The 16,957-nt window shown below is 39.1% G+C and overlaps 1 protein-coding gene across 4 annotated transcripts in view; it reads left to right on the top strand.

The window, feature by feature from the left end:
- creb5b (cAMP responsive element binding protein 5b) overlaps nucleotides 1-16,957 on the top strand; it is a 52,547-nt gene that overhangs the window by 1,085 nt on the left and 34,505 nt on the right. For 3 of the 4 annotated variants that reach the window (XM_044117601.1, XM_044117600.1, XM_044117602.1), the window contains exons 2-5: nucleotides 4,084-4,161; nucleotides 4,460-4,553; nucleotides 7,201-7,322; nucleotides 9,539-9,696. In XM_044117601.1, the coding sequence (XP_043973536.1) occupies nucleotides 4,108-4,161; nucleotides 4,460-4,553; nucleotides 7,201-7,322; nucleotides 9,539-9,696 (428 nt within the window). In that variant the 5' untranslated portion in view covers nucleotides 4,084-4,107. Of the gene's footprint in view, nucleotides 1-4,083; nucleotides 4,162-4,459; nucleotides 4,554-7,027; nucleotides 7,323-9,538; nucleotides 9,697-16,957 lie in introns of those variants that run through there. The other variant, XM_044117604.1, reaches the window with a different exon arrangement.

Below are 16,957 nucleotides of genomic sequence, written 5' to 3'. Positions count from 1 at the left end.
ATGTTTATGTGACAGCGCTGCCAATAACCACTTTTCTTTCATGTACACTCTAAATTATGCTTCCGGCTTTACTGTTTTACCTCGTGATTTCTTGAATTAATAACATTAATTAACTGACTTGGTAAATGGAATTAGGTACAAGGCTGGGTTTTGTTTGCTTAGTAGAAACAAAAATGCGTTTGTCTAGTAGAAAGGATATCTACGAAAATAGCTTATTGAAACTCCAATTTAACTTTTTATTATTAGCAGCAAACGAAACATAAGTAGGCTATGTTTAAGGTAGGTAAGACGTGTTTTTGTTTCGTTGTGGGGATCAAGCAGAACCTTATAAATGAAAAAAAAAAAAGTTGTTAATGTTTTAAATTTCAAGGGAACTACTCAGACTGCAAAATTTCATTAGAATAATTAAATACATTAAATTAGGGCTTCATTTGTAACAAAATTTTACTTTTGAGGGAAAATAGGCAAAACGTTACAAAAATATTAACAACTGCATTAAAAATCGCGACCTGCAACTGCAGGAAGTGTAGCTTATTTTAATTTGTACCTTGCTACAGATTCCTTCCACATTTTACACAGGCTTGATTGCAGTCTTGTGGCTGATTGCGCTGGTGAAATGTGACCCAAACTGAGTTTATTTGTTGATGACTGCTTCCAGTGCTCAGGGTTCCTTTGTAATGATTGATCTAATGTAAAAAAAAAAAAAGAAAAGAAAAGGGGTAAAGTGACAGTTCAATCTGGCCCCACAGCTTTTGTTCCAGAGTAGCACTTTTAACGCTCAGGCTTCTTTCTGATTTCTTGCATTGATATCAAAGTGTTTCTCCAGTTTAGGGGTTTTATTGCAATAGTAACCTCTTCTGTTGTGCAATGCAGTTGCAATAAAATCAAGTTTAGATCAGAGCTGAATTTGTTACATGACTGGATCTGCAGCAGAAGTTGAAGAAACTGTCTTGAAAAGGCCAGAAACTCTGCCTCAGGGATCGCCGTAATCCTGCCTTGAACTTGTGCTGTCAAAAGCCAAGGCTATAAGAACGTACAGATTTGAATTGCTCTGCGTGTTCATGCTTGCTTTAACCTCTTTGCACCTCAACCCCTCTTTTCCTCACCATATTGTTTAAATTCTAACGCGTGGTCTACCCGGAGAATTCCTCCCCAGTTCCTCTTGAAACCAAACGCTTGACCCTAATCCTTCAGCTCGCTCACATCAGGGTTTAGTTAATGTTATGTAGTGTAACCAAATTTCCTCCGCTAAACTAAAACATCAATATAAAATGTGGGCCAAGTGCTCTTTCCAAGAGAGGGGCGTTGAGCACTGATAATCTAAAGTGTGAGAGGTGCTGGGGAATTCGCAAAGGCATTTTGGGAATTAACAGTTGAGTTTTATGCATCATATGGTTTAAATTTCCTGTGCTGAAATGATCAAACCCAATTTCAGGAACCGGAAGTATGGGATATCTGGGCATTATATTAAGTCTCATGCTAAGGACTTATCTGGTTCTAAATAATAATTTCCAGTGATAATTGTGGATAATTGTGAGCATCGTTTACTCCGCAAGCAATGGTGTGATCATTCCATTTGAACCTGTATAAATAGATCATGAGAAAATAAATAAAGTGACACAAGTGGCAGATACAGTGGAAAAGTCAAACATTTGAGTTAACAAAAAAGTGGCAGAAATGATTCAGAATTGGAATAACTCTAACGACAGGTCCGCAGGCTCTGGTCCAACAGGCTGTCATCCTCTGTTTTAGCTTGAACTTGGAGCTCAGATTAGCAGCGATGGTTGTGTTTGTTGTGGCAAAGGAGACCAGGTGAGTTTTTAGAGCCCATTTAGAGGAGCCTGAGTGCACCGGGGGAAGGAAAGTAAGACCTGATCACTTTGCTCTCTTGACAGAAAGACCCTGTCCAGACCCTGTTTTGCAGGCTCGGTCATGAAACACAACTTGTTAGGCAAACATCGCTGCTTGACATAACACAATATTAGAGTGTTTTGACGGCGCTTCAGGAAATAGCCTGTACCCATGAAAAAAGGGACACCTAAATAGTGTGTGAAAGGATTAATGTTTGTAGTTTGAAGTGTGGCTCTGGCTAAATCACAGGTGTGTTGCAGTTCTTGTGTGTATGACAGGCTAAATGTGACTGTTGAATGTGTAAATCACACTGCTGTAAAACAGTTTACAGCAAACGAGAAAAAAATGAGTAAATCAAGAATGTGATTAGTTAATGTTTTCCAGATCGGTAATATGACAGGTGATGTAACAAAGTCGCAAGCTTTTGATAATGTTCCTATATCAATGGGGATTTTTTATTTTATTTCAGTGTCATAACAAAACAGTAATTTAATTACTGACGTTTCATGTCAGTAATGTTTCTACTCATTCTCCACACCAGCAGATCTACTTGTTTGTCATAAAGTACTAAAGATAAAATAGGTTGGAAGGTTTAATTCTAAAATTGCGTTAACATCTGGCATCATAATCTTGATGGGCTGCTCTTCTGTATCTCTCCATGAACCATTATCATCATGGAAAATGTTAATATCTGATACTAAAATATAAGGCGCTACTTGAAAAGGGTTTTAAGTGTTTTTATCTTTTGTAGAGCATAACAATGCTCTTGATCATGTGAAGAGCTCATTAAAATGTATTATGTTGTGCAGTTTTAAAAGTTTAACAAAGGCAACAACTTGTGTATCTGTGAATAATTTAAAATGATACACCACTCATAAACAAATGTTGCATTTCATTTGACTGTGAGGTTCACCCTTTTGATGGTTTTGCTTGTCTGAGGCACTGCCAACGTTTAGAGAGTAGAGACACTCAGCATAAACAGTTACTGTTTTATTTGCTATAAACAAAAAAATGGCAAACATCACCACAGATTTTTCTTAGGTTTAGGATGAAACAATTCTTTTTGTTTATATAAAATTTTTATGGAATGCATATGAAATACTGATCTGATCTGCTAATCATCTTTTATTATAACTTTTTTTTATTTGACTGTTTTTGTTTAGCTGGTAAAAACTACGTCTACCTGTCGCTCAGGTGTCAGTTATTGGTTACGTCCCAAATTTTGAATGTTGGTTGAATGCTTTATTCTGCTGTAAACAATTTATATTTCACACATACATGAAGATCACAATTTCATTTTTTAAATGTGCATTGTTTTCCTTTTTTTTTATTATGCAATGGTTCCATTTTATAGTTTATTTTAATAAATGAATCACAGAGTCAAGAAACATATTTTTCTAAGATATTTTGTGCTCTACTTGTCTCGTAGAACCTAAAATAACAGCTGAAGTCATTTACTTTTGACAGGTTGGAGCTCATGCACTCTTGTAGCACACTGTTAGCGTGAGTGCAGTCTAATTTTTAAGGTTGTTTGTCATAGACCAAATGGACCTCTGCCATCTAATTATATTTGTCTGCTGTGACACCACTTCCCTTTCTTATTTTTCCACAGAGAAGTGTACTAACTCAGTTCAATAATATCTCAAGAAATTATTAAAAAGTTGAAGATATAAAGTGACTCAATTAAAAATATTTTCCATTGAAGATTTATTTTGTCATTTAACTGTAAAATACAGACGAGTGTTAAAGATAGAGGAAGTTTTAGAGCTATATCTGAAACACTAACAGTTTTTTTGTCTTAAGATTAATGATCAATTACATATTTAAGACATGTTTTATTACATCATTTCTCAAAAGTTACGCTAAAGCCAATTTATGTCTCTATTGTGATAGAGAAAATGTAAATCTTTTGTGTTTATCTGTAATTGTACATTTTAGTTAGATACTGCATGCATATTATTTTACAGGGTAATATGGTAAATAGAAAATGCTGCTGTTGTGATATTCATGTTTTCACTTTAAGACGAGGACATCATTTGCAAATACTTTTCTTAATTTACTCTCTGTATTTCTTAAATAATATAAACTTTTTATGTAATTTCCCCACCACTTTACTTGTGCGTAAGCATTTTGCAGTGGCAGTAGCAGTGTACTTGTTCCTTAAAGTGCTGATAGGGGATCTAGAGCCAGTCAGGTTCCCTTTTTGATTAATTTATATGTCTTCTCTTGCAGTTTTATGAGACGCTGGCCAGAGGGATGAACTCAGACCAGGAAAGGCCATTCGTGTGCAATGCTCCTGGCTGCTCTCAGGTTAGTGTATATCTATAAATGCATATCTAGGGAGATTCACACAGGATTTCTATGTGCACATGTCTACCTCACAGCACACAGTGCAAAGAGCAAATCTAATTACAAAGTAAACAGCCAGTGTATGACATTTAGAACTACACCAGTTATCTAGCATCTATTTTCTAGTTTAAGAGGTTTCTCCAACTTATTTTTGCCTTTGGTCTAAACTAAAGGCAATTGTCTAAATTATCCTATTTTCCTTTCTATTTACTGTTCCTGTTTTTTCGTCTACATACCTCCTGGTCTTAAAATCAAACAGCGTTTTCCCACGGAGGATCATCTGATGATTCATCGTCACAAACATGAGATGACCCTTAAGTTCCCCTCCATAAAAAACGACAACATGCTATCAGGTGAGTTACGTCGCCATCAATGCAGACCGATTTGCTTCTGCAGCCCACCAAATTTCTGATGCAGAGCTGTGCCACAAGTGACTCAACCACAGGCATACTCATCTGTCATCACAAACCTTTATGGCTAGTCCTATACAAGCTGTTTAAAGTAATGTAAATCATATGGTTTGTTAGCCTCGGGCTCAGGAACTTGCTCTTCCTACCGTTTGTGGTCGCCATATTGTGCTTCTTTTCCTGGATAACACTTTGAGTAATTTACATCTTCAAATTTTTTTAGGTGCGTTTTAATTTTTAAGTGTGTGCGATTATTTTAACCTTATCTTGAGGTCATGTGTTAGGTAGACTATGCCTTTCCAGCTGTAGACTAACTAAACCAGATTCTGTCCTTTATATTATTTACACTGTTTGAACGACAGGATCAGCTTTTGTAGACCGAGTGTCTCATAGTCTTCTGTCTGTGTTACAAATTCTCTGAATTACACGTTGAACTCAGGAGAAAATGGTCAGCAGTTTACCATTACCCATAAGCCAGAGCTTAGTCACTCATGGTAATGTGTCTAAACAGTCTCCTTAGCGTTAAAATGAAGTGAACAGTGTTTGCTTTTCACTGGGCAGCATCCTGGATAAAAATGAATAGCTTCCTTTTTTTTTTTTTTTAGATAGAGCATAAATTAATATCTCACTAAAAACAAGATTGAAAAGTTACTCTGGGTAAAACTGTATTTTGGGTTCACAAGTCATGTTGAAAGTTTGTGTCAATCCCCAGTCTAGCCAGAATGAGTAAACAGACCATGAAGCATGCTTTTAGCCTTTGAAACAACCGTGATCCTAAAATCACCTTCAACTGTCTGAAACTTGATATGTATGCACCCCCCCAGAACATCAAGCTGAACGCTTCAGCTTTCGGCTGAGACCCCCCTCTCAGCGGGAGGAATCTGTTCTTTGTCGGCAAAAATGGTGCTGTCAAGGGAGCATCTCCCTCTCACTCACTAAAGGCTCTAATGCTTTTTTAAAAACCAAATGGATGATGGTGCCTTAGAGTGCCTTTAAGCCATAGAAACCTTTTCTTGCTATGACACAATGTCTTTTATTAGTCAGTCCCCTTTACTTGGTCTGCCTAATTAAATCTATTGCAACAAATTTCTCAGGCTGCTTAATTAGTAAATGTAATCTATATGTGCTTAGTTTAATCTCAGTATAAAAATGAAGACTTCTAAGGCAAACAGATTCATGAAGACCAAGAAACACAGCAGACAGGTCCCGGATAAAGTTGTGTAAAAGTTTAAAAGAGGATTTTGTTATAAATAAATAATCTGAAAATAGAAAAACCGAGGTACAAATGCAAACCTACTAAGACATGGACCTACACCTTCTTGAAAGAGCAGGTCTGACAAGAAGAGCATCATTCAGAGGAACACCCCCTAGTGCCATGGTCCTCCGATGGAGGAGCACCAGAGATCTGCAGCTCAGCTCAACTGATAACTTTGTTCTCCACAGATTCTGCTTTGCAAATTTTTTAATTTAATCTTTTTGCCTTTTCACCATAAATGATCACCATATATGGTGAAAAGGCAAATATTTAGTAAATGTTAAACTGATTAGGAAGCCTGAAAAAGTCATATTTGCAGTTTTCCAAAAGCCATGAAGGGACTCAGCAGTAATGTGAAAGAAGGTGTTGCTTTCCGATGCGACCAAAGTAAAAAGCAGGTGTGGAGGAAAAGTAACACTGGACATAACCCTGAACATATCATGCTGTGGGGATGATTTACTTCAGCAAGAAGAGGGAAGCTAGTTAGAGTTCACATGAAGATGCTTTGAGCTTAACACAGACCAATCCTGGAAGAAGACCAATTAGAGGCTGCAAAAGTCTTGAATCTGATGTCAAAGTTCACCTTCAAACTTGTTAACGACCTTAGATGTACAGCTAGACCTACAATGGAAGGTGTAGAACAAGTTATATTCATTTGTTGGAGTTGCCTTGCCAAACCTCATTGAGAATGTGGAAAGACTTTAAAAAATTACAACAGATGCTTTTCATCAAATCTAAATTAGCTTCAGCTATTTTTTTCCTAAACTGAACAAAAAATCTGAGTCTCCTGATAATCAAAGCTGGTAGAGACATACCCCCCGTAACCAGGACCTGTTATTTTACTGAAATGTGATTCTAAAACGCATTGATAGATTTTTATTTGAAAAAAAAATTAAAACCACATATTCTTTGCCTTCCATCTCACAATTACGCACTACTTTGTGTTGTTTAGTCACATAAAATACCAATAAAATAATTGAGGTTTGTGGTTGTAACATGATGAAACGTGGAGAACCTCTGGGAGGTGAATACTTTGAAAGGCACCATATATTCTGTAAACCTGAGGGGGGACCATTAGCTTCATTTCAGTATTACTCCAAATATACTGGGATATGTTTCTGTCGTCATTTCATGTATGTTGAAAAGAATGTCACTTTTCTTGCAGACACAATGTCGCAGAACACACCGTGTTTTATTGCTAAATGTTTCCTTCGAGACAAAGCTTGAGGACAATTTCTTGCCAATACGTATGCACTCGTGGCCTGACAAAATAAATAGTTTTATCAACTGTTAAGACGTTGAGTGTTTAAGCTCGACAAAATGTTCTCTGACTTCCAGACCAGACGCCCACTCCGACCCGATTCTTGAAGAACTGTGAAGAGGTCGGACTGTTCAGTGACCTGGACTGCTCCATTGAGCAGGACTTCTGCAAAGCGCAAGAAGAAGAAGACAGTAAGCAGGTACTGCAAAATAGAGGAGGAAGCCTCAGACCGAAAACCCAGAAAAACCCAAAGCCACAACCCTCCACAGGGGTTGAGTTTTGAACCACTATCTGTGCAATCATCTGTCACAAATAGATGCCTACACCATGTGAGCTGATAAAGCCTCTCAAATAGATAAAAAAAAAAAACAAACAAAAAACACCCTAAACCTCACCTAACCACACTGCTCCCTTTTAAGAAGCCGATGACCACAATTGTTTGTGCACTATCTTATTCCGTCCTCTATTCTCACCCTGTTGTTTAAGGTATATATTAGTCAGTCGTGACAGACGAGGTCTAACAGATAAAGATTTGTCATCCACCTCAGATGAAGAGAACTCAGATCAGGTTCTTCACCTGTAACTTCAAGCAGCTCCTCAGTCGCCTCTCAGGGGAGGGAGTCATATTTCTTCCAAGAAATAAAGTCAGACCACTGAGGCAACATCTTGACTGTAACAGCAAAACAAGACAAACTGGCCTGACTGTCCTGCATGAAAGCAGAGGTAAAAAAAAAAAAAGTCATATTCATCAGAGGACATTTTCGTTTATGCATTATAACTCTGCAATGTGGCACCTTCACCTGGGACATGGATACTAGTCAAATCAGCAGAAAACAGACTGCTTATTTAACGTCTGGGAACATGTGCGGAGCATGCTGCAGCTAAGCTGTTTTCTGAGAGTTTGGCTCAGGAGCCTGTCTGTGTTCAGGTCAGCCATGTCTAGCCTGCCCAGCCTGTGTGGTTTATGACGGGAGGCTCTGCTAAGTCAGCAGGAGGCGAGTCGGAGCAAGACGATGTAGGAGTAAAATGCACAATAGGCAGAGATAAGCAGCTCTCAAACACCTGAAACACTGAAGTTCACCAGCAAGATGAAAAAAAAAAAGTCACATGAGTATGTGTTGTGCAACAGTGTATTTTGATTAAGCAAGTGATTTTATTGTGTTTTTGTTTTATAAGTTTACTCTTCTTCTAATGCTTTAATATTTAAATTATTTGTTTATGCGTTTCACTAAAACTGAGGAACAACTTTTGATTTTGGTAGTTTTATGTTTTTGTTTAGTTTAATGATTAAATTAAACTGGATCTATAGTGCCTCTCAGAGGTTTAAATAGATTTATCAATAAATGTCATTGTGTCATTTATAGATCACTGTGGGTCTTTAACTTTGTTTTAATGGTTCCTTTTCTGGGGTGGCATAGAACTACGATTGTCATGATTTAAAGCAACGTCCATCAATTTTATAAACAAGAACTGATTGAAAATTCCTTTTAGGGGTTTCACTCTGATCCACACAAATTGAATCTTTTACATACATACTCATGTTTAGTTGGATGTCCCTAAGCAGGCTGTAGGAAAACCACATCGTTTTTGTAGTTATGAACAAGCTTCTGACACGATTCTGTCAGGATATCACTCATCTTGTCAGAAAATGCAGATTTCATGTAAGTCTTTTGGATTCCAGGAGCTGATCTAATTTTTAGGCATAATCCATAAAGTTTCAATAGGGTTGAAGTCAGGACAAGTTCAAAGGTTTAATGTCACAGATCTGTGATACTTTGACCACCAGGTCTTAGCAGACAGATAGTGACTGAAAACACTTTAAAAATGATAAACAGCTTCAAAATAAAATGACCTCAAACTTGGTGAAAACGGATTACGCCTAAATAGCAGGTCCACGCCAGGACACAATTTATTTGCTTTTGCCAGGGAGTTCATGCAAGGCGAGGCCTTGCTAATGGCTCCAAAACGTTTCTCTGTAACTTAGAAAGTTGCAGAGAAACTTTCAAACTTAAAAGCCAAAAATTAAAGTGACGTTTGTGCCAATGATGCAAGTACTTAACATTCCAAAACTTTATGAAGCCATTGAAGGGACCACCACATGAGAAAAAAACACACACCATATAAGATGTAAAATGTTGTTAACCCAGAATTATTTTGCAATGGCTGTTATTATACATGCCTGAGCTTACAGAGAGTTTCCAAGGAACCTGGTCTTCATTAGACTGTTAGCGGGTCCCAAATGGAACGTGGAAAACCTTGTAGAGCATAGTTTACATAATTCTCCGTTACAGCTTAAAGATGGGTGTGTGAGGGAGAAAAGACAAATGGTTGCAAATCTACACACTTGTGCTTCAAATTCATTCTTAACCTCATGTGCACACTTTGCTTTTTTTCTCTCTTGCTTCCTCTTTGCAGAACATCGCACTGCATGGGCAAGCAGGTCAAGGTCAGCACCAGCAGTCCCACGCACGGATGGCCAACCATGATACCAGCATAGTGATCCAGCAGGCCCTTCCCTCTCCCCAGTCCAGCTCAGTTATCACTCAGGCTCCCTCCACCAACAGACAGATAGGGTGAGTGAAACACAAAACCAGAAAGAAAAAAAAAATCAGGAAGAAATTAGCACGGACAACAGCAAGTAGTCAGACTCTACATTTAGTCACTTTGTCTTTCTTCTTTTTGTTGTTGTTGCATTTATGTGAAGCATGTTTTTCTACAGCAGGCAAGGGCGTAGTAAGAAAGTTTGCCATAAAACAAATTATCTAACAAGTGGCAGATTGTATCCTCTCACCTCGAGTGTGGCCCTGTTTAGTGACAGCTTTAGGCTGTGTAAGAGCCATATAGTCAAAGTAAGCAATTACTGATGTGGCAGGAGCACAAGGTGTTGACACTTCGGTGGTGGGTGTGTCAAGGTGGGCGTGACTGTCACTTAGGTATGAATGGAGCAGAATTGGCGCGCTGGTTTAGTATGTATGAGGAAGCGGGTGTGACGGTGGTTGTCATAATTTCTGTTGACCATGCTATAATGTCGCTTATTGTTGGCGCCATTGTTTGGTTTAGCCTGGTCAGTATGTGTCAGTAGCTACTTGTAAAGTCTCAAATATGGCTGTTAAAGTTGGAATAAATGGATGATTGCAACAACTTGAAGCGACCTGGAGTTTATTGAAGCATGCGTCGGACAGCGAGAAATTCACCCCGTTAACCCAGTGCGGTCCTCTACAATACCGTTGGTTTGCCGCACATTTATCGTCAACAGAAAGACAATGGAATGAGTGACTCGTTGGAGGACAAGTCTGGATTCTTTGCTTCTGCTTGGAACAGTTTGGAAGCGGTAATGGCGCATAGCGTCAATCAATTAATTGAATGATTCCTTCACCGCAGCTCAATCAAGTCCGCTGGAACTGAGGTATGGACAAACACACACGTATTGAGTCGATTGTTTGAGGAGGAATTGTTAAGACAAATATCTGGAAATGGAGTTAACTGGATCAAAGTCAAGTTCCGTTGTAAGCGGTAAAGATGAAAAAAGACGATCAAAATTAACTGTTAAAGCACTACAGAATAAAATTGAGAAGCTTCAAAAGGATCTCAAAGCAAAGGTTCATAAAATTAAAGGAGAAATAAACATTATTAAAGAGCTTATGAAAAATGAAGCAAATCTTGAGAGTGTTCAGTCTCACTGTGATGATTTTAAACTTTTGCTGGAGGATGCAAATCAGCTGTATGAGTCTGTTATTCCACTGTTTCCTGCTGAAGAACAAGAAAGACAAAACACTTGGTTTTTAAGCTTGAGTAAATATAATTCTGAATTCATACAAGAAGTTGAGAAATGGCTTTCAGGTGCTGAACAAGTCAACAATGCAGCTCAAATGAGTGAAGAAGCTGAATTACATCAGGCTCAATTGTCCAGTGTGAATAAAGAGCTTAATGCACCTTTAGTTTCTCAGCATATAGAGTGTGATGAAAATGCTGGTGTTGAGGATGATGTTAAGCCAAGTGACAGTGTTTCTAATGTGGACAGCAGAAGGTCTAGAAGAAGTCGGTCATCAAGAATTAAGTCTTCTGTGTCTTCTACATCTTCAGCTCTTGTTAAAGCAGAAGCAGATATGGCTGCATTAAAGGCACGACATAAGCTGTTGAAACAAAAACATGCTTTAGAGGAGCAGGAGGAACAGCTAAGGAAAAAGAAAGAAGAACTGGATTTGGAGATTGAAATTGCAGCATCAATGGCTAAAGTTAAAGTGTTTCAGGGCTCTGTCTGTTCTACAGTGACTAGTGCTGCACAGATTCAATCTGATGGCATGAATTCATATTTTGAACATGAAAATAAAAGATCTCAAATGCTGAATGTTGATGCAGATACATTTGTACCTACAGCAGCGGGAACTGATTGTTATGATAAAGCTCCAACCTTTCAGTCCTATTCTTATTTGGGTGCAAGACCTAAAGACACAAGAGTTAAAGAAAATACAGACACATTAACTGACCAGGTGAAGATAAAAACAACACAAGTTGAAATTCCAACAGACCGAATGTTACATCAAGCTCAGCCGCAATCGTCACATCATAAAGATTCATTATCAGTTGATGAAAATAAACAACTGTTAAGTGTATTGGAAAGGCAGAATGAAATTACAAGCTTGCTTGTAAATCAACAATCTTTATTTTTTCTGCCAAAAAGAGACATACCAATATTTGATGGTGATCCACTCCAATTTAAGACATTCATGACAGCGTTTGAACACAGTATTGAATCAAAGACGCATAGTGCCAAAGATTGCTTATACTTCTTGGAGCAGTACACTAGAGGCCAGCCTCATGACCTAGTGAGAAGCTGTGTTCATATGCCTAGTGATTCTGGATATGTTAAAGCTAAATCTCTACTTCAAGAACATTTTGGTTGTTCGTTGAAAGTAATTGCTGCATATATGAATAAAGTTTTGTCATGGCCAGCTTTGCAAACAGAAGATGTAAAGGCTTTACAAGCATTCAGCTTTCTGCTCAGAGAATGCTGTAATGTAATGGAAAACAATGGCTGTATGCATGAGTTGGATGTTCCTGCCAACATGCAAGCAATCATTAAAAAACTGCCCTTTAAACTGCGGGACAGATGGAGAAATGATGTGTGTGATTTGCAAGAGAAGTTCAAAAGAAGAGTAATTTTCAGTGACATTGTTCGATTTGTAGAAAGACAAGTGAAGATCGCTAGTGATCCACTTTTTGGTGATATTCAAGATTCTTTATCTAGACCAAAGAAGGATGCAGGAATCTATAAATCACAGCAGCGATTAAAGATGAAAGGAAGTAGTTTTGCTACTATTGTTGGAGATATGCAGAGGAAAGCTGACTTTGAAGTAAAGAAGGGACAAGAGACAGCTGTTATAAAGAGTTGTTTATTTTGTGGAGCTGGACATTCTTTGGACACATGCCCTCTACTGGAAAAGAGGACACATGGGGAGAAGTTGACATTTCTGAAAGAAAATGGGGTGTGTTTTGGCTGTTTATGCACTGGGCACATCAGCAAGGACTGTAAAAGGCGACATCACTGTAAAGTGTGTAGTTTAAGACATCCCACCATGCTTCATGTCTTCTCCAAAGAAAAGGAAACTCGTCCAGTCCATAAGAAGAAGGAAGTGGAGACAACAAGTGGAAGTGCCTCCATCTCTGCTCAATCCAGTGGTCTAACTGGGGCCGGTGAGCATGGCTGTACTCTCTCTATTTTACCAGTTAGAGTGAAGTCTACAAAGAGCCAGAAGACAATAATAACATATGCGTTTTTAGATCCTGGAAGCTCTGCCTCATTCTGCACTGAAGAACTGATGAACAGATTATGTGTCACTGGGAGACATACAAGCATCCTTTTACGGACAATGGGTCAAGAAAGGGTGGTTGGAAGCAACATTGTGTCAGATTTGGAAATTGCTGGGCTGAATGAAGACATCTTTTGTGAATTACCTGATTTATTCACACAGAGAAGCATGCCCGTTCATAACAGCAACATCCCTCACCAAGAAGATGTTGAAAGATGGTCACATCTGAAAAATTTGAGGATAACTGAAATTAATTCAGGAGTTGATTTACTTATTGGGACCAATGTGCCTAAAGCGCTGGAGCCATGGGATGTCATTCGAAGTCAAAATGGAGGCCCTACGCAGTTAGAACAATTCTTGGGTGGACAGTGAATGGACCTCTCAGAGGAGACTGTGATGTCGACACAAGAGAGCTACAATCAACGGTTACTGTTAACAGGATTTCTGTGTCAAGACTTGAGAACTTATGGCAACAACAACTGAAGGTTGATTTTCCTGAATGTTCTCGAGATGAACAACCTGGATGGTCCAGAGAAGATAATCAGTTCATGGAGCTAGTTACAGAGTCAATTAAGCTGGAAGAGGGACATTACACCATTGCTTTACCTCTGAGACACAAAGATCTGAAAATGCCCAACAATAGGAAATTGGCTGAACAGCGTGTTTTGAATCTCAGAAGGAAGTTTACCAAAAACCATCAATTTCTTTCTGATTATACTAACTTCATGAATGATATAATTTCCAAGGGCTATGCTGAAAAGGTCTCAGTTGAAAATCTTGAACGGTGTGATGGGAGGGTTTGGTATATACCACACCATGGAGTATATCACCCTCACAAGAAAAAGATAAGAGTCGTGTTTGACTGTGGTGTAGCATTTGGAGGAAAATCTTTAAACACTCAACTCTTACAAGGTCCAAACCTCACCAGTTCATTGGTTGGTGTCATCACTAGATTCAGAAAGGAACCTGTTGTTATCACAGCGGATATTGAGGCCATGTTTCACCAGGTCCGAGTACCACCATCTGACTCTGATCTGTTGAGATTTCTCTGGTGGCCAAATGGAGAATATGATCAGCATCTGGTGGAGTACCGAATGGTTGCACATCTTTTTGGAGCTACATCATCTCCAAACTGTGCATGTTTTGCACTAAGAAGATGTGCAGAGGACAATCAGCAGCTGTTTACACCAAATGTCATAGATGCGGTGCTTCACAACTTTTATGTGGATGACTGTTTGGTCTCTGTGAGCACAGAAGAGGAAGCTGTCTCATTATATCAAGAACTCCGTGCTTTGTGCAAGAAAGGCGGTTCAACTTCTCAAATGGATAAGTAACCGACGCAGTGTTCTTGCTGCAATACCACAGCATGAAAGATCAATTGATGTTAAGAACCTGGATATGGATAATGATGATCTACCTGTGGAACGTGTGTTGGGAATACAGTGGTGTGTACAATCAGACCTGCTGAAATTCAAAATCATTCTCAAAGATAGACCTCTGACAAGACGAGGAGTCTTGTCCATTATAAGTTCCATCTATGATCCTCTTGGATTTCTGGCACCAGTTGTCTTAGTCGCAAAGGGGATTCTACAAGATCTAAGCAGAAGACACGTTGGCTGGGATGATCCTTTGCCACATGATATGGTCCAGAAGTGGAAAAACTGGCTGGAAGGACTTCATCGGCTTGAACGGTTTGGAGTTAACAGATGTCTGAAACCACAAGATTTTGGACAAGCCACAAGTTCGCAGCTACATCATTTCAGTGATGCAAGCGAGAATGGATATGGAACAGCGAGCTACCTGTTGCAGTGTAATGCTGATGGACAAGTGCATTGTGCATTTGTAATGGGTAAAGCCCGGGTAGCTCCACTGAAACCCATCACCATCCCTCGCATGGAGTTGACTGCTGCAGTGGTTGCCGCATGGATAAGCTATTGAAGAAGGAGTTAAGAATGGAATTACAAGATTCAGTATTTTGGACTGATAGTACTTCAGTTTTGAAGTACATCAAGAATGAAAGATTGAGATTTAAGACTTTTGTGACAAACCGAGTTGGAGAGATACTCAATTTGTCAAATCCCTCACAGTGGAGGTACGTTGCTACCAGTATTAATCCAGCAGATTTGGCATCCAGAGGAACAAGTGCTAAGTCTCTCTTGAAGGCTAACACCTGGGTGTTAGGACCAAAGTTTCTTCAGGACCCTGAATGGAAATGGCCTGTAAATCCTGAGGACATAAGTCATTTTGCTCTGGAGGATCCAGAAGATCCAGAGGTCAAGACATTGGTTTCTGTTAATGTAACATGCACCAATGAACAAGTGGATCCAATTATGAACTTCATTCATTCAGTTTCTTCTTGGGATAAATTGAAAACAATGGTTGGGTGGCTACTCAGGTTTAAACAATTGTTGTTCAAACTGGCTCAAAAGAGAGCACAACTGAAGTTGGATCTTGCAGATTCTAAACTTGATGAGTTTAAATTTCAAGAAAGATTGGAGAAAGAAATGAATGTGTGCAAGAAAAATGTGGCATTAGGAGCCTTATCTGTGGAGGAGTTTGAGAAAGCTGAGAGTGCCATCATTTGCTATTGTCAAAGAAAGCGATATCCAGAGGAAATTACAAGTTTACAGAAACATGAAGGTGTGAAGAAAACAAGCCAGCTCTATAAGCTTGATCCTGTTCTTGAAGGTGGTGTACTAAGAGTTGGTGGAAGGCTAAGCAAAGCAGCTATGCCTGCTGAAGCTAAATACCCAGTCATATTGGCTAAAGACCTTCACATCTCAGAAATTTTACTGCCATATACATCATCAGACAGGCCATGGTGGGCGTAATCATATGCTTGCTGAACTGCGTCAAAAGTATTGGATCCCAGGTGCCAGCGTTGCAATCAGGAAGACTCTATCAAAGTGCATGATTTGTCGACTCCATGCTGTACCAGGAAGCCAAAGGATGGCAGACCTTCCACAGGCAGTGTATCCAGACAAACCCCATTCACTTGTGTGGGTGTGGATTGTTTTGGTCCCTTTGAAGTTAAGCGTGGAAGGAGCTTGTTGAAACGATATGGAGTCATCTTTACCTGCATGGCTATAAGAGCAATTCACCTTGAAATGTTGTCATCACTGGATACTGATTCCTTCATCAATGGTCTCAGAAGATTTATTGCTAGACGTGGCCAAGTTCTGGAGCTACGTTCTGACAATGGAACCAACTTTGTAGGAGCTGAACGCGAACTAAGAAAAGAAATTGAAAAATGGAACCAAACTCTAATTAATAACACTCTTCTTCAGAAAGGAATAAAATGGTCTTTCAATCCCCCTACTGGCTCACACCATGGAGGTGCATGGGAAAGTCTTATTAAGTCTGTTCGAAAAGTGTTAAATTCTGTTTTGAGAACACAGAGTCTTGATGAAGAAAGTCTTCAAACAGTTTTCTGCGAAGTTGAGGCTATCATCAATAGTCGACCTATAACCAAAGCCTCTACTGATGCCCATGACCTGGAAGCACTAACTCCAAATCATCTTCTTCTCTTAAAGACCACGCCTTTATTGCCACCAGGAGTGTTTTCCAAGAATGATGTCTACGCTCGACGAAGATGGAGACAGGTGCAATATATGGCGGATCTCTTCTGGAAGCGTTGGTTAAAGGAATACTTGCCTCAACTACAAGAACGGCAGAAGTGGCAAAGAACAAGACGGAACTTTTTGCCAGGAGATGTCGTCCTCATCGTGGATGACTCTGCTCCACGCAACTCTTGGTTAATGGGTAGAGTTGTGAACATTGTTCCAGATAAAAGAGGACTTGTGCGAACAGTTCGCATCAAGACAAAGACAAGCTTCCTGGAAAGACCTATTACCAAGTTGTGCCTGCTTCAGGAGGCAGCAACGGCATGAACATTTAACGAACTTTCTCTCCTTTTTGTTTACCAGTGACTTCCTTTTCTCTAGTTGATTGCTTATTCTAAATGATAGATTAAAATAAATTTGATATGGAGCAATTTATAATTGTTTCTTAGGTTTGTCTCTTA

This window comes from Gambusia affinis, linkage group LG05 (assembly GCF_019740435.1).
Source record: "Gambusia affinis linkage group LG05, SWU_Gaff_1.0, whole genome shotgun sequence".
In the NCBI taxonomy this organism is placed as follows: Eukaryota; Metazoa; Chordata; class Actinopteri; order Cyprinodontiformes; family Poeciliidae; genus Gambusia; species Gambusia affinis.
The sequence above is the reverse complement of the archived record's forward strand: the minus strand, read 5'-3'. Positions and strand labels throughout refer to the sequence as shown.